Source organism: Erithacus rubecula (genome assembly GCF_903797595.1).
Source record: "Erithacus rubecula genome assembly, chromosome: 15".
Lineage (NCBI taxonomy): Eukaryota > Metazoa > Chordata > Aves > Passeriformes > Muscicapidae > Erithacus > Erithacus rubecula.
The window spans coordinates 3,510,689-3,538,529 of record NC_136667.1 but is presented as its reverse complement, the minus strand read 5'-3'; the positions used below and the strand labels follow the sequence as shown (position 1 = coordinate 3,538,529).

Sequence of the window (27,841 nt, the reverse complement as noted above, 5' to 3'; positions counted from 1 at the left end):
CTCCTGAATCAATTCTTGTTAGTTCTTTTTTTCCAGAGCTTTTCCTCAGCTGGACCTGCTCTGCACTCCAGGAATGGCCTGGATGTCAAATGAGGATCAGTCTGGGGTGGAATTTGGCTAAGTACCCTTGAGCCATGGTTTGGGCTAGGAAGAGCAGTGAATGCTCAAGGCCAGGCTGGATGGAGCACCCTGGTCTTGGGGAAGGGTCATTTCCCAGTGGAATGAGGTGACCTTTAAGGTCCTTCCATCCCAAACCAGTCTGTGATTCTGTGAATAAATGTAGCAGTTTACTGTCACACAATAATTTTTTTCCTGAAACTCAGAAAAATCTACTCGGTCACAATATTTTCAGAAGGAAAGTTGGGATGAGCCCTTTACAGGAAATTGAGAGGCTTTGTCACTGAAACACTCAGCTCCAGAGAGCAGTAGCTACATAATGCAAAGATTTTTATTTTGCAGTGCACCTGTAATAAATATAACCTTACATGATTAAAAATGTTTACACAATTCCAGCCAAAAGGCAGGGAGAGGGCAGGGCAGAGGTTTGGGGTTAGGGAGATGAAGGGGAGGCTGGAAAGAGCCAAATCTGTAGCAAATCTGTGATAATAATTTCTGTTCACTGAGAGGTCACTTCCCCAGATATCCATGGGAACAGGCTGGTGGGAAATTTGGTGGTTAGGCTGAGCTTGGAATTTTGGTAACCAAACCCAAACCTTAAACTTCTCCTTCGGTGTCAGATCTGCAAAGAGCACTGAGAGTAATGAGGCAAAACTTCATACCAGAGATCTGAGACTTCATTTTCTCCCTGATTTTCCCTGCTTCTCATTTATTTACCTGACATATTTTGCTCCCTCCTTCCTCCCTTGCTCACATCTCACCCTCTTCCTCCTCGTGCTCCCTCCCTCTCCAGGCAAACAGCCTCTTTGGAGCTGCTGAGGGATGTGCTTCTCCCAAGTAGGAGTAGTTCTGAAAATTGGTTTCCTGCTGTCCATTTTTCTTCAGTTGTCATCCCCTCATGCTTGCTGTATTCCTGCTTTTCTCTTATTCTTTCTTGCTCTCACCCAGGTCCAAGTTAGGAATAAATGGTGATCTTGTTCAGTGCAAATGGGAAACACAGAAAACAAAAAAAAAGTAATTAAAATGCTTTTTAAAATAAAGCATTTTTTGTTTCATATTTTAATTGCTTTTAAAAATTTAAATTTCATATTTTAAAATGCTTTTAAAAATAAAGCATTTTTATTTTCAGAATTCTTGAGAATTTCACTCCAATGCACTTTAGAAACTAATCTGATAAACAGAGCAAAGCATTGTTTGTAATGGGATCTAGACTTCTGAGTCTCCTTCTCTTTGAGTTTTGCTTTTCTCCTGATTTTGTGGGATTGTTAAAGCTTTTGTAAAAGATGTATATGACATGATTTTAAACTCCCTGAAGAGAGTACAGATGGGCTGTGTAATTATTGCTGAGAGGTGCTATTTTCTGTGTGCTCTACAACACACATTCATAATATTTACCTGACAGCCAGAAAAATGTGGCCATCTCAGAATGCTCTGAAACACTTCTTCTCACAATAGAAACATTTCCCATTACAGAATTCCTAACATCAGTAATTTCATATCTCTCTGTGCCTTCAATCCATTATGAATTGTTTTCAGAGTACTGCAGCATTTATAAAATAAAACTTCCCTCCAATGTGTGTGATTTTTCATATGATTAGATTTATTCTCTCCTGTTCCATAGCAGGCAGCTGGTTGCTGGGATGGGATGTGTTGGAGGATTGACTGGAGTTTGTTTGCTTTTTATAAGGTTAATTTTTGTGGCTGTTTTTGAGGCGTGTGCAGGTTTGTATCTCTTTATTCACTGATTCAGAGAAATTATTCTTCTGGGAGATGTTCAGATCCTTTCAAATTGCATTAAATACCCTTCTCATCTCCTCCTTTGGAGGGAGGCTGTTCCTCTCCCTGCAGTGCCAAGAGCTCCTGGCTCCTTACCACCCTCACTGAGAGATTTTAAGCACTGAAAACTTATTTAAAACTTCCAAGTGGGGGGAAAAAAAAAATCCATTCAGAAACATCTTTTTTTGCAGAGCTTGCAAAAGAAATTTGTTAGGCCAAGCACATGTAAGCTCTTAGTTCTGGCTCAGATCTTTTTAATATTAGCTTTGTCATTTGCATTTGTCCTTAATAACTGATCTGACTCTAACATAGATGAGGCAGAGCATTATCATCATTAGTCCTGGGAGTGCCTTTCCTCCCTTCCATGGCAGCACTGGGTGGAACAATTCCAGGAGGGAGGCACAAGTACCAAGTTCCCACCAAGATCCAGCTTCAGGCCCTGTTTGCTCTCAGACTCCAAGTAAAACACCAAGATCATAATCCAGGGGTGAAGGTTTCCATGGCTGTCCCAGCAAATGCTAATTTAAGAAATGGAGAAGAAGGCAGCTCCTGTTTGGCTGTTTCCCAGCACCATCTGATCAGCTGCACTTCTCTGTTTGGCTGAGCAGCTGGCAATTAATGGATTGATAGGAAGTAGTCACAAGGTAATGGAATTAGTGAGTGAACATCTGGTATTAAAATCAGTAAATGTAGGAGTTTTTATGATTTCTTAAATTCTGTGAGGAAATAATTGCCAGTTGACTTCAACTGAAACAACTATATGTACACAGTGGAAAAAAAAATTGCATTTTAAATGGCAAAAACCATATTTTAGGCGAATGACTTCCCTATACACTGCAAAAGATGAATGGGATCCAGCTGGCTTTCAGACACACAGATCCTATCTTGGATTTCAGACCAGCTGTTTACCTTGTTCATCCCCAGCACCTACAGCAATCACAGGTACTCTAAGTAGCTCAGAAGACCAACAGCTCACCCCAGTCTTTGTGTGTGCTCATTTCCAGGGTGGAATGACTCAAAATCCAGCCCAGCCTGCTCTTCTCTAGCCCAGAAATGGCTGTGGCCATCCTGGTTCTTGCTGGCACCAGTTCAGGTGTGGCACAGCTCCTGCTGCCTGTGACAGGGGGATTCTTTTCCTTAGAAAAGCCTAAATGGAGTAGTCCATCAGTTAAGGACTGTAAACTTTAGGACACTATTAAAAATGTGCTGGTTATTAGGATTCAAGCAGCATTAGTGTCAAGTGAGGTCAATTGGAAAGAAATACATCTTAGTATTAACTAAAAAAAAGAAAGTGTTGGCAATCCAGGTCTTTGCTGGCTGGAATTGTGAATTACATGGTCAACATCAGCTTGAAATCTTTCTTACATCTTAAATCTTTCTTGTTTGAAAACACTAATCTAGGCCTGAACCCAGTAGAATCTCCATTTTTCCTTCCTTTCCATTTCATCAGAGAGGGTGAATTCTAGTCACTGCAGAGCCCTGTAAAGCAGCAGCACCTCAATTAAATATGAAATATCAAGATAAATGTCTGAATAAAACATGCAGGATTCAGACAAACTTGCAAAGCCTTCTTGTCAGTAGTGAAATGCCACTAAATCCTCCAGGAACTCGTTAATAGATTAACATTTGGAAGAGTAATTACAAGTACATTACAACTAAGAATAAAGAAAAATACAAAGGAAAATCCAGCAGCATCATTTCTCTGAACTCTTGACATAAAAGGAAGATCAATACTATAAAAAAATCAGAGGGTAAGGAATTAAGGTCAAGATGATTATGTCAAAAACAGGTAAGCTGTTCATATATATTTCAAATAAAACTAGTGTGGCTGCAAGTAGTGTGTAGTATTTCCTATTACTGGTGTGGAAGAATCCCTCACAGGGGAGGGAAGAGGGATATTGAGCTGAAATCAAGGATCTGGCTGGAAATTGGGTGAGTTCATGACTTCAGTGCCATTGAGCTAAATCACAACTAAAATTAACAATGTCAAGCTCTGTAGCTACATTTTCTGAGGCAGAGAAGGACACTGATTTTTAGTGAGACAAATATATTACCCTTCAAGAGGATTAAATACTGGAAAGGTTCTTTTTGAGAATTTATGTTACAGCTCTGTAAGGGAAGGAAAAAAGATGAGATGAAGTAGGTACTGTAGGTAGATAAATAGGTGAGATCTTGAGAAATGTTTTCATTTTTCATAAATTCTCACAATCTGTAGAATCCTTATGTATAATTCATTCAATTACAACCTGGAATGTTAATCTTGCAAATTTCTGAATAGGAAGAAATATAAATGGGGAAAATATTACTGTATTTAGGAATGTTTTTTTCTTACTCTGAATTCACCTAGTGTGGCACTAGGCTACCTTGTAGGATGCACTAAAACTGAGCCATTTTCAAGGGGAAAAAAAATTAAATATGAAAAGTAACAAGGTTGTAAAATACATAGATGACAAATAAAATGAAGTTATCAATGTGTAAAACAAAATGTTAAGATTTTAAATTTGCATTTTTGCCTATTTAAATGCCCTCATTGATTTGTTACAAATACTGTTAACCCTGTGTTTGGAAAATGGTGAGGACATTATCACTTGTGTTCTCATTTGTAATAAAATAGATTAACTTGCTGTGAAATTTTAACTAGGCTGAGACACAACAGTAGCTACCTAATGAACCAGAGCACATTGCTGTTAAGTAGCTAAATAGATGCATACTGATTACAGGGCTGAAAAATGGATCTGTTTACCAGCAAAAGAAGAGTCTGCTCGTAGCATTTCCATTATAGTAAGGGAAATTCAGCACATTTCCACATGAACATCTAGGAATGGACAATTTCTTGATCCATATGCAGCCTCACATGGTGATACTCCATCCTCATTTGGAGCACATGTGATACAGAGGTTGGAATTTCAGCTCCTTTGTTGCTTGTAGGGAAAACTCTGCCTTCCCTGTGCCTGGAAATTGGTGTAACTGGTAAAATATCAGATGGCATAATCAACTAATTCTCTTAGAAACTGATTCACTGTGTGATTAAAAAGGACATTATTATTTGACACTTTTACTTCTGCCTGAAGATTTCAAACCAAGACCCCGAGTTTGAAATCACTGCAAGCAGAGATTATTTCACAGTGAGAGACAATGGGAAATGCAGTTACCAGAAGGAGCTGGAATACTTTGCTTTTCCAAATCATCAGCTTTTGAATTACTCAAATAACTCCCATTTAAGATGACATATATGGCTGTTTGTGTGATATCTAAGTGTTAATTCCTAGTCATATTTGTTCATAGGGTTTTTTTGCAGAACAGTTGGCATGTCCTCTCCCTGGCTATTCATTTTCATGGTTGCAGTAGACAATGAAATTTACTTAAACTATGCACTCTTCTGTAAAATTAATCATTTCAAAATGGTATCTTAATTGTAAATTGAGTGCTCTTTGTGGTAGAAAGAGAGGAAATAGTGCCAAAGAGGATTGTTAAACCTGAAATCCAGGCAAAGGAAATTGCAGTCAGGGTTGTAACCTGTTAGCAGGAACCTATTTGGGAACTATAATTTGCACAAAGGTTAAAAATACACAGAATTTATCCACTCAGGATTGCACGTGTAATTCTTAATTAGGACACTACTTTTTGTGGTAAGAATGTGACTTTTAACTGCAACTCAGTAAGCAGCACACTCACAGAGTCCCAACTCCCTCTTCCCATCTCACAACCTCCAAACCCTCTCTTTTGGAGGCCAAAAGGAAGAAAACACAGGACACTTTAAGCTCAGTGACTTGGACTTTTTTTTCCTCCCACTGAACTTGAAAATTAATTTGTAGAAACCATTCAGTTTCCAAAATTATAAAAATTTGCCACTCAGCAGAATAGACTCATATCTTAAATATTAGCATTAAAAGTCTCCCTTTCAGATCTATTAGTTACTGTATGTTCATTAAATAACAGATAATTAGTGAAACTGATCCATTGAGGATTAACAGCTATGTAATAGATACACATCTGTTACATGGTTTTGAGGCTGGGTTGTTATTTAATGTACAATAACAATCCTATTAAAACACAAGCAGTGCCGTGTTCTCAGCTGGTGTGGTTGGGATAGGGAAATGCCATCCCATGCTCTGAGGAGGATCCAATCTCATGCTCCCTTTGCAAACTCTCAGGAGTGTCTGTAAATACACAGATGAGTGTGGCTTAGAGGGTTGGTTTTAATGGGTAACAGAATATTCCTGTTGATCTTGCTGGTGGTGTAATTAATTAATTGCCTTGATACATCCAAACACAACTTTTGTATCAGGTGTTTATAATGGAAAAACTTCTAAGAAGCACAATGTTCTTCCCAAAGTTGCATTATTGATTCAGGCTTCCACCTAGAAAACTGCATAGAACTTCAGATGCTACTGAGTTTATTTTCCAGAGCACACAGTAAATTGCTACCAAGGAGTCAGATTGAATATTCCTAATGAAAGATCTTCAGAATAGGTTAGAAGGGAGGAAAGATTGCAAGGTTCCTTTGAGGCAACTTTCCCAGATGAACTGTAATTGTGATTTTTAGTGAGGTGGAGGCAAGAGAATATCTTTTTTGTTTTTTAAAACAGAAAGTTAGATTTCAGTTCTGGGTTTGCACAGGAAGCAGCTGATAGCCAGGGATGGGGGCAGCTCCCATTGTTCCCTTTCTGGAATTCTGTATATTCAACCATTTTTCCTCATTAGTGGAACTCCACCTTCAACTCCACCTATGTTTTTAAACATGGAAGGCATTTTAATAGAAAAATACCTGGAGTAAATCAGGCCCTGATTGTCCCTTTCAGAAGATTCTCATTTTCGCTTTTTTCTTGGAACAGGAATGAAGGACACTGCAATTTTTAATTAAAAGTATGTGTGTGGAAACACTGAGTTGGAAAGATCTCAAGTGGTCTCACAGTCTCTTGTCTTAAGGATGAATTTTCACTTATGCCTTGTTACTCTGACCTGTTCCTAAAGATTTTTACAGATGAAAATTCCATGGCATCTTCAGGCATTTTGCAAGTGTAGATACATAGATACACAGAAATGCAGAATTTAATTTTGCCTTTTTTTTTTTTTATTTTTATTTCCTACCTCTTTTTTTCCTCCTATGTCATGTTCTGTATGTACCTTTATATTAGAGGTTATATATATTTAAATTAGAGGTTAATATAAAAGTTTCATGTCCAAATATAAACATAAGAATTTGCAAGCAGATTCTTGTTTTGGTTAGCCAGTGGTGCTTTTCAAGAGGGAAGTTCTTACCAGAGCTACAGCATTTTTCATTTGTACCCTGAGAAGATACTGATGTAATTTACTCAGGTACAGATTCTAGTTACAAATTCACAAATACAGCTTCTAATTACAAATTTGACTGCATTTAATGACGGTTCAGTCCAACTGCGAGCTGTTTGTTGGAAATGTGACTCATATATGGCAATCTAGTTACAAATTCACAAATACAGCTTCTAATTACAAATTTGTCTGCGTTTAGTGGCGGTTCAATCCAACTGCGAGCTGTTTGTTGGAAATGTGACTCATATATGGCAATCTTACTACCTGTAGATTAAAAGCAATTTGTGAAGGCAGCATGAAGGAATATACTGTATGTTCCTAGGCGTGAAAAACTTAAAAAATAAAAAGTTGCCAAAAATAATAAACAAAAAAAAGAAATGATCAGCTAAGCTGGCACGTTGCTGGTGTTGGTTTTGGCCGCAGATGACAATACTGCTCTTACCCACGAGCTGCGCTCTGTTTAACCCCACAAACATTTATCATTACCAGCCTCCCTGGTGCTTTGGTGTTGCAGGGTGGGTTCAGCTCTGCTTGTCTCTGCAGGAGAGGGTGCAGGACAGCCCGTCGCCCGCGCCCTCGCTGGAGGAGAGCCAGCGCCCCGGCAGCCACGCGTCCTCGCGCGCCAGCAGCAGCGCCTCCAGCTCCCCGTCCCAGCTGGACACCACCCCCGACAGGATCGGTCAGTCTGCCTGGGACTGCACGGGGGACCCACGAGCTTCACACAATGGGTTTTTAAGGAAGTTCGCAGAAAAACTTGAAGGATGAGGGGTTGGTTGTAAAATACCCAAAAAGTTCGTCGCAATGGTTTTTTAAGGGAGTTCGCGGAAAAGTTTGGGGGGTGAAGGGTTTGCTGTGGAATACCCTGAAAGTTCATGCCAGTGGTTTTTAATGAAGCTCATTACAGAACTTCAGGGATGAAGGGCTTGCTGTGGGATACCCAGAAATTTCATCCCAATGGGTTTTTAGTGAAGCTCATCATAAAACTCTGGGAGGGACTTGCTATGGAATACCCTGAAAGTTCATCCCTATGGTTTTTGAATGAAGTTCACAGATAAACTTTAGGGATGAAGGGCTTACTATGGAATACCCTGGAAGTTCATCCCAATGTTTTTTTAATGAAATTCACAGAAAAACTTCCAAGGATGAGGGGTTTGTTGTAAAATACCCAAAAAGTTCATCCCAGTGGTTTTTTAAGGGAGTTCGCGGAAACGTTTGGGGGGTGAAGGGCTTGCTATGGAATACCCTGAAAGTTCATCCCAGTGGTTGGTTTTTTAAGGAAGTTCACAAAAAATTTGGGGGGTGAAGGGCTTGCTATGGAATACCCAGGAAGTTCATCCCACTGGGTTTTATTGAAGCTCATTACGAAACTTCAGCGATGAGGGCCTTGCCATGGAATACCCTGAAAGTTCATCCCTATGGTTTTTTAAGGAAATTCACAGAAAAACTTTAGGGATGAAGGGCTTGCTGTGGAATACCCTGAAAGTTCATGCCAGTGGTTTTTAATGAAGCTCATTACAGAACTTCAGGGATGAAGGGCTTGCTGTGGGATACCCAGAAAATTCATCCCAATGGGTTTTTAGTGAAGCTCATCATAAGAAAACTCTGGGGAGGAGGGACTTGCTATGGAATACCCTGAAAGTTCATCCCTATGGTTTTTGAATGAAGTTCACAGATAAACTTTAGGGATGAAGGGCTTGCTATGGAATACCCTGGAAGTTCATCCCAATGTTTTTTTAATGAAATTCACAGAAAAACTTCCAAGGATGAGGGGTTTGTTGTAAAATACCCAAAAAGTTCATCCCAGTGGTTTTTTAAGGGAATTTGCAAAAAAATTTGGGGGGTGAAGGGCTTGCTATGGAATACCCTGAAAGTTCATCCCAGTGGTTGGTTTTTTAAGGAAGTTCACAAAAAAATTTGGGGGGTGAAGGGCTTGCTGTGGAATACCCAGAAAGTTCATCCCAATGGGTTTTTAAGGAAATTCACAGAAAAACTTCAGGGATGAAGGGCTTGTTACAAAATACCTAGAAAGTTTATCCTTATGGTTTTTTAAGGAAGATCACAAAAACTGTGCCTAAATCTGTGCACACACAGGGCAGAGACTGTGGAATAGATTCCCCTCATCTTTTTCCTGTGTAAAATAAGGCTGGAAATACACAGGACAAGAAATTTTTCCTGTAGCAGCAGTAAAAAAAGACTGTTGGTGTGTCTATGTAGAGATCTAATACTTGCTCTTGTAAAGATATGGATAAATATTTTTCATTGAGAGAAATACAATGTTTTTACTTTGGCAATTATTAAAAAAAACTCTCTGTAAAATATGGTGAAGTTTGTAACAAGTGTCCTCCATGGAATAACTGTGAAGTCTGCAATTGGTGGATTGCAGAGAAGGAAATGTTTTAATCAAATAAGAACAAAGAAAAGAGGATCCTGAAGTCATAAACTGCCCAGCTCTTGCTGAGCTTGCAGGTGTTAAGTAAAGATTTCCCTTCAGCACTAAAATATGAGGGGGGTTTTGCTGTCACCAGTCAATTTGGGCTATGATCTGGCAATATGTGGTTTTTATTAAGCTTACTGCTTTATAGATAATTACTAATACTTAAATACTTGAATTTTTTTTTTCCCCAAAATGGTTTTCTGTGAACTACTTTTCCCATTAATTAACTAATTTGAACATTTCATGAGAAAACATATTTATCTCAGTAGTAATTTGTGTTCTATCTTGGTATCCTTGGCTAATAAACTTGAGCAGATTAGCTTTTACTTTTTACTTGGCTCCAAGAGTTAAAATACCAAAATATTTACCAAGAGGAAATATAATTTAATATTTTCTTTTCTCTTATAATTTCTGCTGACAGTGTTCTTTAACTGTGCCCTCTGATTCTTTTAGCCATGCTGACCAATAGCAGGGAAGGAGAACTCATTGACCAAGAAACTGGGACCAGCCTAAAAAAAATACAAAAGGAGAAAGGTAAAATCACAGACTTTGCATCCCAAGCATTTAATTCCACTTACTATGTGTTTTATTCCTTTTTCTCATGTTCTGCATATGCAATGACATTATATTACTAATTTAAGAGAACTAAGTGCCTAATTGCAATGAATAATGTATCCAGTGAACTCACATGGAAGTGTAAGCAATGAGAACTTTGCTTCTCTCTGTTTATATAGCACAAGGGTAATATTTTGCAGGTCTTTTGGCTCAATTATTTATGAAGTTCCAAGCAAATATTTGATCAGTCACGTGGTGTTGTTTGTTTGCCTTCAGGGGATGTGTGTGCAGACTGCTCTGATGCTCTGGGTGAGCAAAATATGATTTTATATTGTCTGACCAGTGAGGGGCAGCAAGGGAGGAGGTGATGTTTGGCCTGGAGGGATTCTGCTCTTGGCAGGGAATTGCTTCCTCTGCTGGGTTCTCCTTGCAGAGGTTCTTGGGTGCTGGAAAGGGTGAACACTCAGGGATTTATTCTGGAAAAACACTGCAAAGAGATGCTGAGGGGGATGGTGAGGTTTTAGAGTGAAAAAGATGTGAAGGAAAAGAAACAGAAGAGACAACATAAGCTAAATGTACTTGTAAGTCTACTGAGAATATTCATATTTATCATCATAAATGAAAGCACAAACTGATTTATATTTTAGTTGAGGTGATTGTCATGTATTTTCAGAGAGAAGTAAAAGACAGACATAGACAATTTTATGGGCATTCAGAAGAGAATTTGGAGGCCCTCTGTGCCCTGTGGTTCCAGAGTTATATAAAATTATTTGAGCAGTGTCATGGTTTTGTGCAATCATCTCTATTCCTTAGAGGTCTGTGACTGCTTCAGTCGTGGGTAGGAACAGCCTGAAACTTCCTCCTTGTATTTTGTATTTTTGTTCTCAGCTCTCCTTGAAGACAGAAGCTGTTTTCTATTCACTGGTTTTTCTGGGCATTTAAGCACTTTCCTCCTGAACCCCAAAAGAGCCCTTCTGTGCCATTCTGAGATAATTTCCTGTCTGGATCATCCTTCTTAAATCCTTCCCTCTTGACTCCTGTTGACATTTACAGAAAGTTACCAGCCATACCTTCACTCCTAAGATTTGAAAATTACATTTCTGTAGTAATTGTATAGCAAGTGTTTAATCTAAGCCTGAAAGTGTAGAACTGTGCATGGTTTGTTGCCACATGTTCAGTCATTTTTCAGTGAAACAATTCAGTATCCTGTGGGGTTCAAAGATGCAAATCATGTATTTCTTGGTAGTAGCAGTTCTGTCACTCAGGATGGATGAAGGAAGGTACAGTTTAAGAATCTGAAAAAATAATTCAGAAATCCCCAAACCGAAAATAATTGAACCTCCACCACCTGTGAACCCAATTCCCAGGCTCCTGTGTTCATTCCTTTTAACATGGATGAAATCACAAAGATCTGATGCTAACAGTTTGTGTGCCATAATTCTCCTTAAGATTAAAGTTGTGTAGTTTTATTCATTTGCTAGTCTACATTTTTGCATAATTTCTTTAATTGATTAAGTACTGGGAAATACGTCTTTATACATATGTTAGTTCTGCATGCACTTAGGGGATGTTTTTAGAATTAATTTAATGTTCAGAGATTCACCTGCATCAGAAAAAAAGTGCTTTGAAATCATGAGACATTTTAAAATATTATTTTAGAGACAGAACAAAGTTTCTGCTTTTCTGCTTGGTCTGCAGAGGTTTTGTTTTTCTTAGAAAATCTGAGAATAAGAAATTTTTTTTTGTCATGCACAAGTAGGATTTTTCAAGTCATCCCATGGCTGCAGAACCAGAACCTTTTGATGACATTGTAGTGGGGCTAATCCTGGGATAATTTCTTTGAATTGAGAAATTTCAAAGGCACCAACCTTGTATATCCAGGATTCCAAGCTGATGTTGCATTTATCAGTGGGACAGACTTATTGTTGTTTCTGTAGGAATCACTGGGGTCAGTCCTCAAAGATTTGTCCCAGTCCTGTGCAGATTCTTTGTTCCTAATTCTGCTATTGCTTTCTCCTGTATAATTATTTTGGGGCTCCTCAGTTCTGTTGAGTTTTAGTCAGATGTGGACAGTGTGAGGAGTGTGATTTTGCCCTGCAGAAAACATCCATGTGATTTGCACACAGAGCAAGCTTTGTTTTTCCAAACCTGCCATTGCTCTTACCATGGCAAAATATATTCACCATGGAAAAGATTTTCAAAGTTATTAAGAAGGAATGTAGTTAAAATAAAAGTATCAACATTTATTAAGTATGACAAGTAAGCGGTTTATACAACCGTGGCAAACATATGTTTTCACATCTGTTTTGAGTAATATCATCATGATTTTAAAAATGATTTATAGCTCTGCAGGCCATAAAATGCCAGCTTTGCTGTAAGTTGGAAGTTTTCAAACAACAAAGAAATTATTGAAGGCATATATTGAATGTGTTTTTGTGTTATACACTTTGACATAACTTCACAAAGCTGAGCTCTCTGTAACAATTAAGATACAACAATTGAAAATTAAGGAACTCAGATTTATCAGGAATACTATTTATGTGAAATCTTAACATTAGAAAAATGATAAAAGTTATTGTAATGATTATAGACAAAGTACCTTCTAGGATAGGGAGTTTTTGTTTTCCATGTCCATTTTAAATGATCTCAACAACAGATAAAAAATATGTCACTTTCTTCTCATCAAAGTAATTTCAAGGTAATTAGGGCTGAGGAAAACATGGCTTCACAATAGTGCTTCTTTAAAAGACAGTTAATAAGAGGTTGTTGGAACTCCTGTGATTTGTTTGCATGTGTTGGTGGGGCAGAATTTCCAGAATTTGTGGCTGTGTCATTGCAGGGTATTTAGAGCCCAGTTACAGCCATACTTTTGAGCTTTTTGAAGGAGAAATGCCATTAAATATCAATTACTCTGCATCCTTTGGTCATCCTTTTAGAGAAAGTATGGTCAAAGTTAACATTAGAGGGCAACAAAGTCAAACATCTTTGGAAGTCTTCATAGTTTGGGGTCTTTATATATATATATAAAATTGTTTTTACTGCATGGATTATATACAGTACTATATTTTTGTCAAATGCCTTTTTCTGGCATGTTACACCAGCATTTTGCCTGTGCATCTATTTCTGAGTAAAAACCATATCAAGAGTAATCTGCACTTTATTTTGAAATCACTAGTGCAAGGAAACAGTTACAAAATCCCCCCTGGAACACGGCCCCACATTTTACCTGCACAATTACTCACAGAAACTACACTTTAAATTCATCTGCTTCAGTACATATCCTGGAAAAAATCTCTATTGTGTGGGGTAGGATTGTGTTTGACACAGCCCTGTATGGGTTTTACAGAAACCTCCATATGAATTCTGGCATTAGGAAGGTGAAATGAGCCAGAAAAGAATTTGGCCGTGCCTTCCAGCCGGATTTAGATGCTGCTACAATTATTCTGTTTGACTGCATGACAAGAAATATTTCAAACTCCTCACATAGGCTGGAGCAATAAAAGGCACTGGCCCAGCTCTTGCCACAGTGAAATCAGTGGGGATGTACAGGATGTCTTCAGTGGGAGCAGTTTGACCAAAGTTGGTTTTTTTGGAAGGTTTTTCCCCCAGCTCGTGCTGCTGGTTGTTATCCAGGCATGGATAGCATGTTCACACAGGGGTTTGGGGTGCAAAGCATATTTCTGTATTGTAGGAAATTCCATCAGTGACCTGTGCTGTCAGATTTACCCACTTCATGCTGTCTGTGAGTACAAATAACTATGACTTCTGCTGAGAAAGGGGTTTGCCCTGGGGGCATGCTCCCTCCTCCAGCCCTTCTGCATCTTCAGAGCCAAATCCAGGCTCTGTCCCATGGATTAACACACAGCAGCCTCCAAACTCTGCATCTGGCAGCTCTCCCTTCCCAGTTTATTAAAGAGCACCTTTCCCTTCAAGGAAAGTGGGATTTTGCATCATTTCTGTCCTCTGAGTGAAATATTTTCAGATGGCCAGAGACCGTGGTAATGAAAGAGTGTAACCATATTTATTTATTGGATTTCATTAACAGAAAAGAGGGTTTGTGCTGTTCAAATTAATCACTGCCAAAGGACTGGGCTGCTCAGGATGTGAGGGGAGGAGAATGAGCAGGTGCAGAGCACCTGAAACAGCAACAGGCTGGAGGGGGCTGTGCTCCAGAGAGGGAACTCTCCCAGCAATTAATCTGAAAGCCTCCAGATGGAAAAGGGGAGGAATAGAAGGAGACCAAGGAGCAGGAAGCTGCAGCACACAGTGTCTGTGCAGAGTGTGCAGTAGGTGCCAGCACCTCACATGGTCTCTGTGCTGCCTGTTTGCCATGTCAGGCATGTGGAAGATAAAATGAGAGAAAAGCTGTTTTCTGCACAGAAACACATGAACTCCCCAAATTAGGAGTGAAGCCATGTTCATTCTGGTGTCTGTGTGTGTATCACAGACCATGGGGTTGTTTCATCAGCAGTGGGTGCAATAGTTCATGAATTTAAAGGTTTTTTCTTTTTCCCAAAACCTTGAGTGACATGTGCAGTGCAAATGTCCACTGGATAAGTCAGAGATATTTTTACATTTTCTATCTTCAGAGAATACTGAAAGATAAGAAGCACAGTGCTCTATTCTGGGTGAAGCATTTTCCACAAGTGTTTTTTTGTTGTTAAATTTAACCTACAAGTGAACTGACAACTGTTAAAATGGTTGCCTAATAGTAGATGTGATTGTCAGTCAATCCAAAAAAACCCAAACTCATAAAAACCAAGGTAAACTCTATTAACACTTAGATTCACAAAATGTAAATAATTAATAAAGGTAAAGCTTTAATTTTTGAAATGTCTGTACTCAGGACATTATGATTGTGTGCTTAACCATTGCTAAAAGATTTATAAATATGAAGGCAGTTATGCAAGAGATACTAGTGAAGTACTCCAAGGTCACACCTTTTACATTAAGTTTATATTAGAGCTTTGTTTGCAGAATTATTTTTAGGAATGCCCTTTTTCTGATGAGTAAAATACCTGCTTTATAGTTATCTTGGCAGATGGGCTAAGGCAGTTTCTTGCATTGATTTATAATTTATTAATATGTTTTATTTATTAGATTTCAGTGACTTTAATGTATCACTGTCTAAATGCTACAAATTATGAATCTGTATAAACACGGTGAAATAATGAAAATTTCTTTACTGAAAAGGCCTTGAAACAAATTTGTAGTAAGGGATTCATGTCAGTCTGCAATAAAATGGGCAAATAAGAGGGAAATCAGGTAAATACTCTTCAGTCAGCTGTCTCTTCAGGGACATTCCCACTTCTCCTCCAATACTGAAAATTGTTTTGTGTAGATTAATCTGAACGATATCAGATTTGAAAAATGCAAGAGCATAAAAATTGTTGATTGGCAGCCAGTGACCTAAGAAAGCTTTTGGATTAGGCTCAGGAATATTTTCCTTAGCACAGGTCTTAAAACTGACCCCCTGGATTCTCTGCTTGGTGTTACCTCTGGTGCAAAGTCATTCACCTGGGACCTGCAGTTGGTGACATTCTCAGTGTCTGTGAGTTATTTAATTTCAGCTCTCATTTTGGGCAGTAAAGTGTGGACAATCTCAGAGGTTGCTGAATGTTTTTATCATGTTATAGGAATCCTTGGGCTCAGCCTCCCCTGCCTGAGCACCAAACCTGCATTTGTGTCCCTACAGGTGAGGAAGAAGATAAAAATACAGATAAAAAGTCAAATTAATCAGAGAAATTGTTAATTGGTGACTTAGGAAGTTTTGCTGTATTTGTGATTGAGGAAGACCTTCAGGAAATTCACAGAGGCTGCACTTCATAAAACACAATTCTTTCCTGAGGGTTCCTACCAGTGAGCCAGAGTTTGTCCTGCTGCCCACAGCTGGATGTTCCAGATCAGTGAAACACAGAGCTCATGATTGTGACAGCAGTGTGTGCTCCTGCTGTCAGAAGAGCAAATCCAGCACTGGTGGATGGTATTTTGTGTAGCATTTTTTGTGTACTCAGGGCCTTTTTTTCTAATTTGATCTTGAATATCTGGGATGGCTCTGTGGAGTGTGTCTGTCTCCTGTGTGACAGTCACATTAAGATGGCAATTAAGGGCTCTGTCTTCCTTTTGTGGAGGATTTGCTGCCCAGGGGCTTCTGGAGACAGCAGGGCTGAGACAAAACTGCACATTAAGGTTCATCTCCAAAGTATTTTAGAATGTTTAGTGCATTCAAATAGTCCTGATGTTAACAAGTAGTAAATCCTTACTGAACTTGTAACCCTAACCTTTCAAGGATTCTGTGCATAAGATAGTGAACTAACCTCAGACTGGAAGTGGAAAAAGATGTGTAGTCATGAAACCAGAATAAATGTGTTCTTCATGATGTCTCAGACATTGTGTTGGATTCCTCTGATGAAGTTACATGGATTCTTGTTGGCAGAGCTGGTAATGGCCCATGTGCTCATCTCAGAAGCCACTGTGGCTGCAGGAAATGAGATTTCATGTTTGATTGTTGGGGTAGAAGGCAGCACTCCAAGGTTTGGACTGTGTATGGGATTTGTGTTACAGCCACAGTCATTTCTGGGGATGCACAGTTCTCTCAGTAGGTTTTTCATATTTTCAGCTGTCTGGAAATTCATCATCGTGCTTGAAAGAGCAGGAGACCACAATTTCATCTGAATTAGCTCAGTTTGTACAGCCTGGTGCTGATAGTCCAGGGGTTTTAGGGAGGTTTTATCCTTTCATGGACCATCCACTGAAGAGTTGGACTTGAATATCCTTGAGGGTCCCTTCTGAAGATTCCCAGCTCTGAATTCCCTTCTTGTAGCAGGATTGATAAAAAGATGGGAGGAGAGACAGCTGTGAGCTCTGAAATTGGAGGTGAATGAATACAGACTAGAAAGAGAGGTTACTCCAATACAAAATTCCCAGCACATTTCTTTGGTCATGCTTGGCCTTTCCATGTTGGTGCCAAAATACCAACTGATTTATTTTCTTCTTTTATTTTGCAGTCAGGGTGAAAGTAGTTTCCAAAGCAGATTTTTCTTCTGGTTGACAGAATGTGACAGGCTATAACAAGCAGTTTAATAAATGAAATTCTGCTTCCAGGTGTTTTTGGAGATGTTATAAACTATAAAACATGGTGCAGTTTTGAATCTGTTTTTCCCGTCACTGGGGCTGCTCTGTGATATTTTGATAGTTAGACCTGGCTGGTGTGAATTTGCTGACATATTCTGTGGCTTTTTTGGGAATGTGTTGTCAGCAAGGGGATCCAGGGCTGTACAAATTTTACTGACAGTTCAGTGCAGAGCCTCTTGTGGTGTGGTGGAAAATGCCTTTTTGATGTGGGATATGTTGGATGATGGAGCATCTCTGGGAGATGGCTGAGCTGGAGCAGAAAATGGGATATGTGTGTGTACACGTGCCTGCTCACAGAGAGCAGAAAATAAGCATTGTTCAGAAAATAACCTGTTATTTATACATCTGTAACCTCTGGGGACTTTTTAGATGCTGTCGATTAAGAGACTGGCCTGTATTTGTTATTGTTGTCTTGGTTTTTTTGTTGTTTGAAAATCTAGAAATTGACTGTAATGATGGTGCCCTGCAGGCAAAAGTGTGGAGAGATTCACATATTAAAGGAGGAGTCACCAGAGCTGCAGTTTGACTTTTGACATTATTGTCATTATTGTCATATTGCCTTTGGCACTGGGGGAAGGAGAGATTTGGGCAGAGAGTTGGAATTGCTCTGGAAAACCATAGATCTACATTTATACTATATACTATATAAGATCTATATTTATACTTTATATCTATATACCATCTATATTTATATACCATCTGTATTTGTATATACTGAATTTTATTTTAACTGATCTATTACAAGGAAAGCATATTTCTGTAAAATCACTGGCAGTAGTAATAACAGTAATAAGGATTATATAATGATATGGTTTCTTTGTACAAAGCTTTTAATATGCAAAAAAAAAAAAAAAATAAATGTCCACCAATATTCAAAAACTAATCAATAATTTCCTGAGAGACAGTTCTGTTGTTTCAAGAATGGTTGTTGTTAATTTCTCTCCATACACAGGTGTTCAGAAAATAAGGCAGGTATTTCTAAATTAGGGTCTAATTCACAATCATAATATTCTCTAATACACAAGATAACTTTCAGCACCCTGTTTAGGATGAGGGTTTTTTAAACATCACTTACTATATGGTCCATATTAAATATTGCATGGAGCAGGCTGGAGCTTTAATTTTACCCAACTAGCAGCTCATATATCATCAGTCACATAAAATACTGAGGGTAAATGGTCCCAAGTATCTGCAAAGTATGATTCTTTCTCTGGAAGAATTGTTGCTAAATTGGCAGAATCACTGTGGGGTTTTTTCACCAATGAGGATCAACCTACACAGATTATGGGGGTTAATAAATTGTAATGGCAGAACTGAAGTCTTAAAGTTTGCACTTTGCTCTTTTTGCTCGATTTTTTTCTTGTAATTTTTGCTGTTTTGAGCAGGGAAGTGGCTGGGCTGGGGCTCTCCTGGCTGATTCCAGTGAAAAATGTGTTCTGATATTCCAGTGTGGAAGTTTTTTAGGGAACTGGTTTCTCTTCTATTACCTACAAAGACATCTGTTCCTATTTCCTCTGTAGAAAACTTACACTCTCAAGGACTGTCATTTATTCCCTAATATTCCTCCTCATCTGAAAAGGAAAATCTCAGCTCTCTATACATGAAAATGCCTAGTTATCTTTTTTTTTTTCTTGAAGTCTGCACATAGAAATAAAGCTACAGAGAAATTCCTGCTGGCAAAGGACCAGCAGCATCCTGCAGCACTCTCCTGATGGAATTACTGTGAGAAGTGTCTGTGGCATAGCTTTAGAATGTTTGCATCACTGAAATGAGACTGTTTATCTAAAAAACGAGATTATAACAGAAGAAATCCAGAAGGCATAATAATACATATTAAACCTTGTTTTCCAGGCTGTTGAATCAATTTATAGGAATGTGTCAGTGAGCAGGAAGGTAACAGCATCTGGTAGCAATAACAGTTTCCCTTCCTGAGTTACCAAATTAGCTATGGGAAGGTGATTAAAAATAAAATATAATGATTCTTGATAGAAATAGGTAAACTGCATGGGCTTTGAGATAAGAACTTGACAAATGTGTAAAATAAATGCAAAACTGGTTTTGAAAAGGGGGGAGATTACCGTTTTCTGTGTTGTGTGCCAAGGTTTGTGCATTTCAAATGTTGGCAGTTGGCTTCTTTTCAAAACTGATAAATAATGATGTTTGCTGTGGAAACAATTATCCTAAAAATAATTTAAAAGGATTGTGTCCCCTTTTTGTTTGCCTATAAAGACCACATTCGATTTATATATAGACAGAAAGAGCTCCCCTTGCATCTATAAAACAGTTCTTAAATCATTCTAAATTATTGATGTGCACAAAGAACTCTTTCTGCTTTTGTTTGAAGTTTTATTTCTGCGGCGTTGTGCTTTCTAATTGTACTTTCAACTGCTATGACATCTGTTATAGTTGTTTCAAAAACTTTCCATACTTTTCTTTTTTAATGATAGACAGTCTTTTCAAAGACAAACTGTCTTCATTTTGAGCAAGAAAAATAATTAGTTGAAAAAAGATCACTGATTTGGCCAGCAAACTCACCATTTTACTGTGGGTTTTTTGTTTGTTTTTTTTTTTTACAAGTTGCTGTTTTATATGATTCCAGCACCTATTCAACAGAAAGCTGGCCAAGAGGAATTCATCTCTGCAGTAACTCAGAAACCATAGAGCACCAGCATATGTCCCTTGCTTCCCTGAGGAAATCCAGGACTTTATTGTAACAAAAAGAGGACCAAGAAAGTGCTTCACAAACTGACAGTCTCTATATGTCTGACAGATGGAAAAGGAAGCTGCTGTTCCATTGCTGTGCCCAACAATATAGGAATAAAGCTCAGCAATTGGAGATGAGATTAATGCTTAAAAGTCTGCTTAGAAACCCTGTTTATTACAGCTGCTGATAGGGATGTGTGGTGCAGCAATAAACAGGTTTCTAATGATGTGACACAGTGCAGTCTTACCTCTGGTGTAAAATCTAAGAGGCATTTGAAATATCCCAGATTAGCAAAGCACAATGTAAAGATATTTCCTTGTCTTTTTTTAGATGAGGGGATTTTTGCCCCTAAGGTAGAATTTTTGGAAAAATTTAAGCCCTGGACTCTGGTCCAGTTGTGGCACACCATAACTAACCTTTAAATTAGAAGTTGCCTAGAATTCATATAATAATTAATACAACGCTCGGGGATTTAATTGACCACAAGATGAAACTATTAAGGAAAAAATTTCATCCTAATTGAGAATTGAACCCCTACCCTTTATTCATGGAGTGTCTGCTCTGCCACTTGAGTCGTGAATTGGGGGTTAATTGACTGTCTAGAATCTCCCAAGGAACAATTATTTCATGTAATGGTGTTAACAATCCTGGCATAAGGCATTTTTATGGGAGTCCTTTTTTCCCCTGGATTTAGGGGGATGTCCTAAGCACAGCAAGGAAAGCTGCTGGATGTGGGGAAGGGAAGAAAGGTGGAAACAAAAAAGGGATTTGGGGTTTCCTTTCACACTCAATCTCAGCACTCTTCGTGTTTCTGCTTAGATTCAGCAATGGAATTTTGCTGCATATTTAAGTGTCCTTTCCTTTTCAGTGTTCAGGGAGTATAAATTCCTTGATAATAGTTCAAATTTGTGGCAAAATTTCACTTCCCAGCTCGAGTTGTTACAAAGACTTAGTAATGAGCAGCCTGGTGTAGTGGAAGGTGTCCCTGCCCATAGCAGGAGGCTGGAACAAGATTCTCAAATGTGCCTTCCAATCCAGACATTCTATGATTTTCTGAAATAACCTGTAAGTAATTTAACATAAAATCCTATAGAAATCATTAAAAAAAAAAAAAATCTAGGTGTACTTAAAATTTTTATCATTTTTTACTTATTTGCTTGCGTGGTAATTAATAAAATTCATTACTTCATAGTAGATTTTTCTGCTTCATTAGTGCAAATTTGCAGAACTTTTCTAATTACTATTCTCCTTTGAAGAATAAATAATAAGAGATAATATCAAAAAAATTTAACTAAATGAAGACTTAGTTATGGATACAGTTAGGCATTTTTTATTTAAGTATATTCTGGTTTTTAAATGTTTTTTAGAAATGTGCCTTTTGTCTTTACAGAAAAAAACTGTGAGAATTTAGGAGAAACTATTTTTCGGTTGCATTATCAAAAAAGATAAAGGAAATGCAGAAAAGTTCAGCTTTTAAAGCTTTGGTATTGAAAATCAGTCTTAAATCCTATGAGCAGGAAGGACTGAGTGTGGGTAATTCATGCTGTGAAATCTCTGTGCTATTCACTACTACAGAAATATCAGCAACATCATCTCCCAGACTTTCTGCTTTGGAATACTTAGAAAGCTGCAAGTGTGGAGGGCTCAGACTCTTCAGCTGGAGAAAAACAGCTTTTGAGATTGAAAAATCATTATTTCTTGCTTATAAACATTAGAGGTGAACAGGTAAATACAACAAACAAGAAAGCAAGAAGAGTTTTATAGTGTTACCCAGATTTGAGTTTTATAGTCACTCATTTCCAGCAGCTCACTGAAATCCTGGAGTAAAGAAAGAGGAAACAGGATCTGATATTTCTTACAAAAAAATCCTCAGCAGAGTGTTTCTTGCAGTGTGAGGAAATAGTTGTCCCAGGTCCTGTAATAACAGTCTAGGCTCCCAAAAGCTGCCAGCATCTGAGGGGAATGGTGCCCTGGTGAGAAACTGAGTCAGGAGCAGCATTTCCCATTGCTGGTGACTTGGAAGGAAAAACCTGGACATGTTCACAGTATGAACTAAGTGACAAAGCAATATTTTACACTCTGAGTGTGATTCCTTTACTGTTCTCACCTAGTTCTAACTTCTCCCCTGTAAATATAATTCTGTTGCACAGTTTCCTCCACCTGCTGTTTCCCAAACCTCGCACATGTCCTCGTCCACATGCACCATCATCCCTCAGCTACACTCCTCACATTTTCCACTAACAGTTCGCCTGCCTCTCTCCCTTCAGGTTTTTTGGTTTTGATGTTTTGTTGTTTGTTTTTTGGGGTTTTTTTTTTTTTCTGTAGGAAACAAATACGTGTATTGACGAAGAAACCTTCAAGGGTTACTTTTGATGTTTTGCTTTTTTTCCTACTTTATTTATTCATTTTAAGTAAACATCACATCAAGAAAATTTTAACACTTTTAATGACTTTTCAGTGTGTTAGGTAAGTGTGGTTGACCCTGTGTAATAGGTTTAGATTTTCAAATATCTATTGTCTATCACATAGAAGAATTGGTTGGGATGAGTGGGAGCTCTCAGCTCTCCAAAGCCTGCAGGTATTCAGCCCTGCTCAGGGAGCATTTTAAATTGTGATTATGGTCACACCATGGAATCTTGCCTTTAGCTGGGCATGGTCTGGCAAGTGCTGCAGTTAACAAGCAAATAAAAGCCCCCAGAGCCCCTGCCTGTGCCATAAAGGGGCCTGGCCTGGAATTCCTGTGGAGGAACCAGCTGTGCTTTATTCCCTAATATTCCTTCTCATTTGAGAAGGGAAATTTCAGCTCTCTATACATGGAACTGCCTAGTTTTATGTCTAGCATGAAATAGCATATATAGAAGCATATATATATATATAGTATATAGTATATATATATAAGCAGCTGTGCTGGGATTCTGCCCTTGGAGCAGCATTTGCCTTCACCTTCCCTTCACTGTTACTGGAAGAAGTAACTGATAGAGATCAACACGATTTCCTGGGCACAGCACATTCAGATTTTTATTATGATATTACCAGGACATATGTTTGTGGAAAGAAGATATATATGTATATATCTCTCTGTTTAGCCTTGGAATAGAAACTGTGTAGAAATGCTATATTACCTGCATGAAACTGAAAATATGGGTGCCATAGGGTGCAGGAATTGGGCCCAGCTTTGCTTACAAATCAGCTTGATGATGAGGCTGCAAAAGTTTTATTTTCACTGCTTTCACATACTGAATTTATTAGCTTCTGGAAATTGATTTTGGATGCCTTTCATTTGCCATTGGGCTGGAGTCAAAGGCAAAACGATGATATACCACATTTTGCTCACTCATCTTTTTATTGCCCAACTATTGTTATTGAGGAAAAGACATTTGATGTGTTCCTCTAAGGAGACAGACAGCACATTTCATTTTCTTTTAATTGATGGAAGTGTAGCTGAGCACAAGTCCTGCAGTCCTCACCTTCAATATCCAGGAGGAGTTCCAAGGGATGGAGGGATGGCTCTGGGATGCAGCTTGGATCAGGGCTGGGAGCAGGAGCCAGCAGGGCTGTCAGACTTTGTCCTGTTTTATTTGCTTGGAAGGAGCAGTGCAAAGTTAATATCGATGCAGTGCTGCGAAAGTGCTCGAGCAGTTATCTCTGGGAAGGTAATGTGAACTCAGCAGTATCATTGCTTTGATCTTTGGTTAAAGCCTTACAAAACTAGATTGCTGTTTGATTGACAGCCTTGTCAGAGAGTGGATGAAGACTGACACTCTAATATTGAAAACGCAGCGTTTACAAAACTTAGAGCCCGAGTTTTCTCATGACACTGCTGCTTTTGTGGAAGACTGAATTTCACATTTATTTTTAAATAAGTGTGTACCTTGCTGTGTACAGCTAAAACTCATGATTTTAGACTGCTGGCTCACAAATTCTTCTCACCCTAATAATTGGTGCAGATATGTTTATAGCAACAGCAGTGTCACTGTGCATTTCAGGAGCTGCTGTTTGAAGCTTGAGCGTGCTTGTATTTATCACATCTCAATACCAAATCATGATCAATGCAGCACAGGGTGATGGATGCAGGAGTGGCAGGCTGAGCTTGGGCTGGGGAGTGGATCTGACAGTGTCTGGGTGGGTCTGATTACACAGGTTAAAGGTTTTCCAACTTGCAGTTCTCTCTTCAAGTGTTGTCTGCAGCTGTTGTTTCTTCAATTACTCCCTTTAATACCCTCAGATGAGACTGTTAAAGGAGAGTTGATTTGTGGAGTTGGCTTCTTTCATGCCAGAAAGTCATGGGTACTTTTCCACACATTCCTCAATTTCTTCTTTAAATCAGACAAAATAATACATTTTGCTCCTTCAGGAAATAAAGGGCCTTCAGCAACTCTCACTCCTATTTTTATCTGACGTGACATTAACTGCCACGATTTAAATAATGTGTAAGAATGAACCAGATTGTGCCTATTCCCACATCAAAATACCTTCAGCAAGAAAATGTCTCCCCAAAATAATAATCCTGCATCATCCAGAGGTGTTAGTGAAGAGACTCTTTATATGATGCTGTTTAAAAATAGGCATCCAAAAGATTTTCACAGAAGGGGCTGCTGAGCTGTGCTGTGGGGCGTGGGAACTACTTAAATTGGCTTTCCTGTCAAAGCCAGTGTTTGCTGAGACTACATCATCAGTTTTTCCTGACCTTCTGGTTCTCAATTTACTTCAGGATTGCTAAATTCTGTGTGCAGTTCTTTCCTTACCTCCTAGATCATCTATGTCCTCTATGGGTGTGCGTGTATTTAGCATTTAGCATCCCTAGAAATCTGCATAATTGCAGATTGATACAATATAATATGTTCACTAAAGTATTCTTCGTGGAAAATTTTTAATTAAAAGCTCAGATTAAAGCCACTTTAATCAGCAATGCAGCTTTGCTGAAGAAACCCTAATTCTGACTTTATTTTCAAAGTGGACATGTGTAAGTCACGAGGATAATTAACCATTTCATCATTTGAGGTCTGCAAGTGAGTGATTTCAGAATGAAAAGCATATATAGCTGTGTTAATTAATTGATAAATTAATTTAGGTAAAATAAATCAGGTGATAAATTATTTTCAAACCCCATATTTAAATCAGTGCATTTTTTTATTACGTAGAAAATGCATGTCCACGAAAAAAAAACAAAAAACCAGCTCCCCTAATGATCACCTAAATTTTGCTGTAAGCATTTTTAAAATATATATATATATATATATATATATATAAAATTCCTTTGGAAATGTCCACAATCTGTTTCCATATTGCAACACATATGGTAAGAGAATCTTGCTTACAAGCCAGTGACTGTTTTTAAACAGTTTTCAAAATTGCACCGAATAACAGCTCATGCACAAAAACTGGTGTGGTTTGTATTTTTAACAAGCAGCTTAACATTTTCTAAACTATGACAAATTTCTCCCTGGGTATTTTTTAATGCAATAATAGGATTAGTTTAGCTGTCCCTAGTTTTGTTTTTTTTTAATGTATGTAGGCACTGGTGGTATGTTTGGAATATTTCTGAGTCATTCTGGTTCTGTCTTCCTCCTTTCTTAGAATTTATGTGGCCATAAAGGTTGTTGCTGTTGATGGCTTTGATGTGTGTGTACATGACACGTAATGTTGATATTTAGGAACTGATTCCCTTGCTGTGATTTTGATAAAGCAGTTTCTGGAACTTGTTGTATTTCAGTTTAAGATTTACGGCTCTCCTTTCGCCTCAGACCTCATTTTTAAAGGTCAGAAGAGAAAAGAAACCCCAAACCATAAACATATTAAGTGAAATATCCATGGTACCTCCAGTTAATGGTATTTCCTTAAAGCAGATAAGTTACTGAGCCCCCTTTTAAAACAAGGGTGTTAATTTACTGTTTCCTTTCATCTGTTGAAATAATTACTTCTCTTCTTTGCCTTCAATAGTTTGTTCTGGTCGTTAACATTTCTGTAAAATTAAGTTTGAAAGGTGCTTTTAATGTTCACATAGACTGCAGTGCACATTTGACTGTTAAAATCAACCTACTTAAGGCAGAACTAATGTTTAACACTGGCAGCTATTTGAAGTAGTTCACTGCCCAGTTTAATGGTGCTGCCAAGGGCAATGGTCACATTACTCCCTGCTGGATCTGGGGGGGTTCCTGTGCCAGTAAAGACAGTCCACCAGACTCCTGAAAATGCTGGCTTCAGTCTTCAAGGCATCATTTTTTCTACTCACAAACTATAAACTGTAATTTGGTGGGTAGCAGAGGAGGGGAAACACTAACCCCTGATCTTGTGCAGGAGTCACAGTTGCTGTGTCTTAATGACCTTTCTGCAAGCTCTGGTTAAAAAAGATGAGATCAAACTGTACAAAACCCATGCTGATGGTGGGAGAGTGATCTTGTATCATGGGAATTGGTGTTTATGGGATTAGGTCAGCTTTAGGACACCCAAAGAGCAGCCCTGGGCAGCCCATCTCAGCTGCTGGTGACACCTGGGGACACTTTGGCTGCACCATGAACCAGCTCTGTGTTGGTCAGCACCTTCTGTTCTGTTGTTTTTTGTGGATTTCCCTGATCCATCTCCACAGGTGGATGTTTCTGCATGCACTATAAAAATGCTGTTGCACTGAGAACCCTCCCAGTGGCCAAATTCACTTGAACCATTCCCTTCCTAAAGCTGCTGCAATCTGAGGGGTTTGGAATGCAGGTCAGAAAAGATCATTTATGGGAATCTTCAGGCAGATGATACAGAAGAAGATGTAACTCTGCTTTGTGCAGTGGAGTCCTTGGGAGCTGTGCTGGAATCCTCAGCACATCACTGGGAATTGGTGCAGCACTGCCCCAGTAGCACAGCATCACATTATTCCTGTGTGAGGTCACAGATTTATAACCAAACAGCTGCTTTTTCTCCTTTGATAAGCAGGAGCAGACAGAGAATTTAAAGATTAAACAATACATCTTCTCAACCAGAAAAAAAAAAAAAATTATATATATTTACTAAACAGTGAGTGAAATTTTCCCCTTGGCTGGTCTAGTGCAATTTTGCAAGCTCCAACAATGCTGAATGGATGTTATTGAGAAGTGAATTTGGCTCATTCTTTTTATGCTTTTAATAAATACCCAAGGGAAAGGCAGTTGTTCAAGGAAAATGAAATACAAATAAACATAAAATTTATTCTCAGTAGGCATTCTGAGGAACTTGGGGCTTGAGTTTTATGCCATGTTTTTTTCCCCATTACTTGCAAGCAAAACTAAAATATTCATATAAGCTGTCAGTTCTCTAAGGCACATTCATCCTTTTTAAAAAATAAAACAAAATATAGATTCAGTGTGGAGAACAGGAACAATGTGAAACATATAAAATGATATTTCTGCTCCAAAGTACATCATTGTAATGGACCATATTAGTTTGGACTGTGGATATAAATGTTGGGGGTTTTGCACAGCATCCTGTAACAATTTTTGAGACACAGTCATGCACAAGACATCATTTGTAATTACAGCAGTTTGCCATTCTCAGCTGCTCTCTGCTTATTTCTTGTTTGATTGGTAATTCATGTACTTCAAGCTAATGAAGATTTTTCATGCTGCCATCTAATAGACATTACCAGTTTTTCCTAGCTAAATTTCAGGACTACAAGTGGGAGTTTTATTGGAAGGAAAAAGGAAAGAGAAGTTGGGTTGCTTTGCAATGCCTTTTTCACTAAGATTCCTGGGGTACCACAAAGAAATACAGTCAGGGGAGAATGTTTATTTGAATAAAGAAGAATTTAGATTTTGGATTTCATTTCAGAGTAATCATTACCCAAACTTTCAAACAATCCTTCAGAA

The 27,841-nt window shown here is 38.4% G+C and overlaps 1 protein-coding gene across 4 annotated transcripts in view; it reads left to right on the top strand.

Annotated features, from left to right (window-relative positions):
• DACH2 (dachshund family transcription factor 2) overlaps nt 1-27,841 on the top strand; it is a 233,721-nt gene that overhangs the window by 180,688 nt on the left and 25,192 nt on the right. For all 4 annotated transcript variants that reach the window (XM_079318557.1, XM_079318558.1, XM_079318555.1 and 1 more), the window contains exons 6-7: nt 7,729-7,864; nt 10,073-10,153. In XM_079318557.1, coding sequence (XP_079174683.1) covers nt 7,729-7,864; nt 10,073-10,153 — 217 coding nt within the window. The remainder of the gene's footprint in view (nt 1-7,728; nt 7,865-10,072; nt 10,154-27,841) is intronic.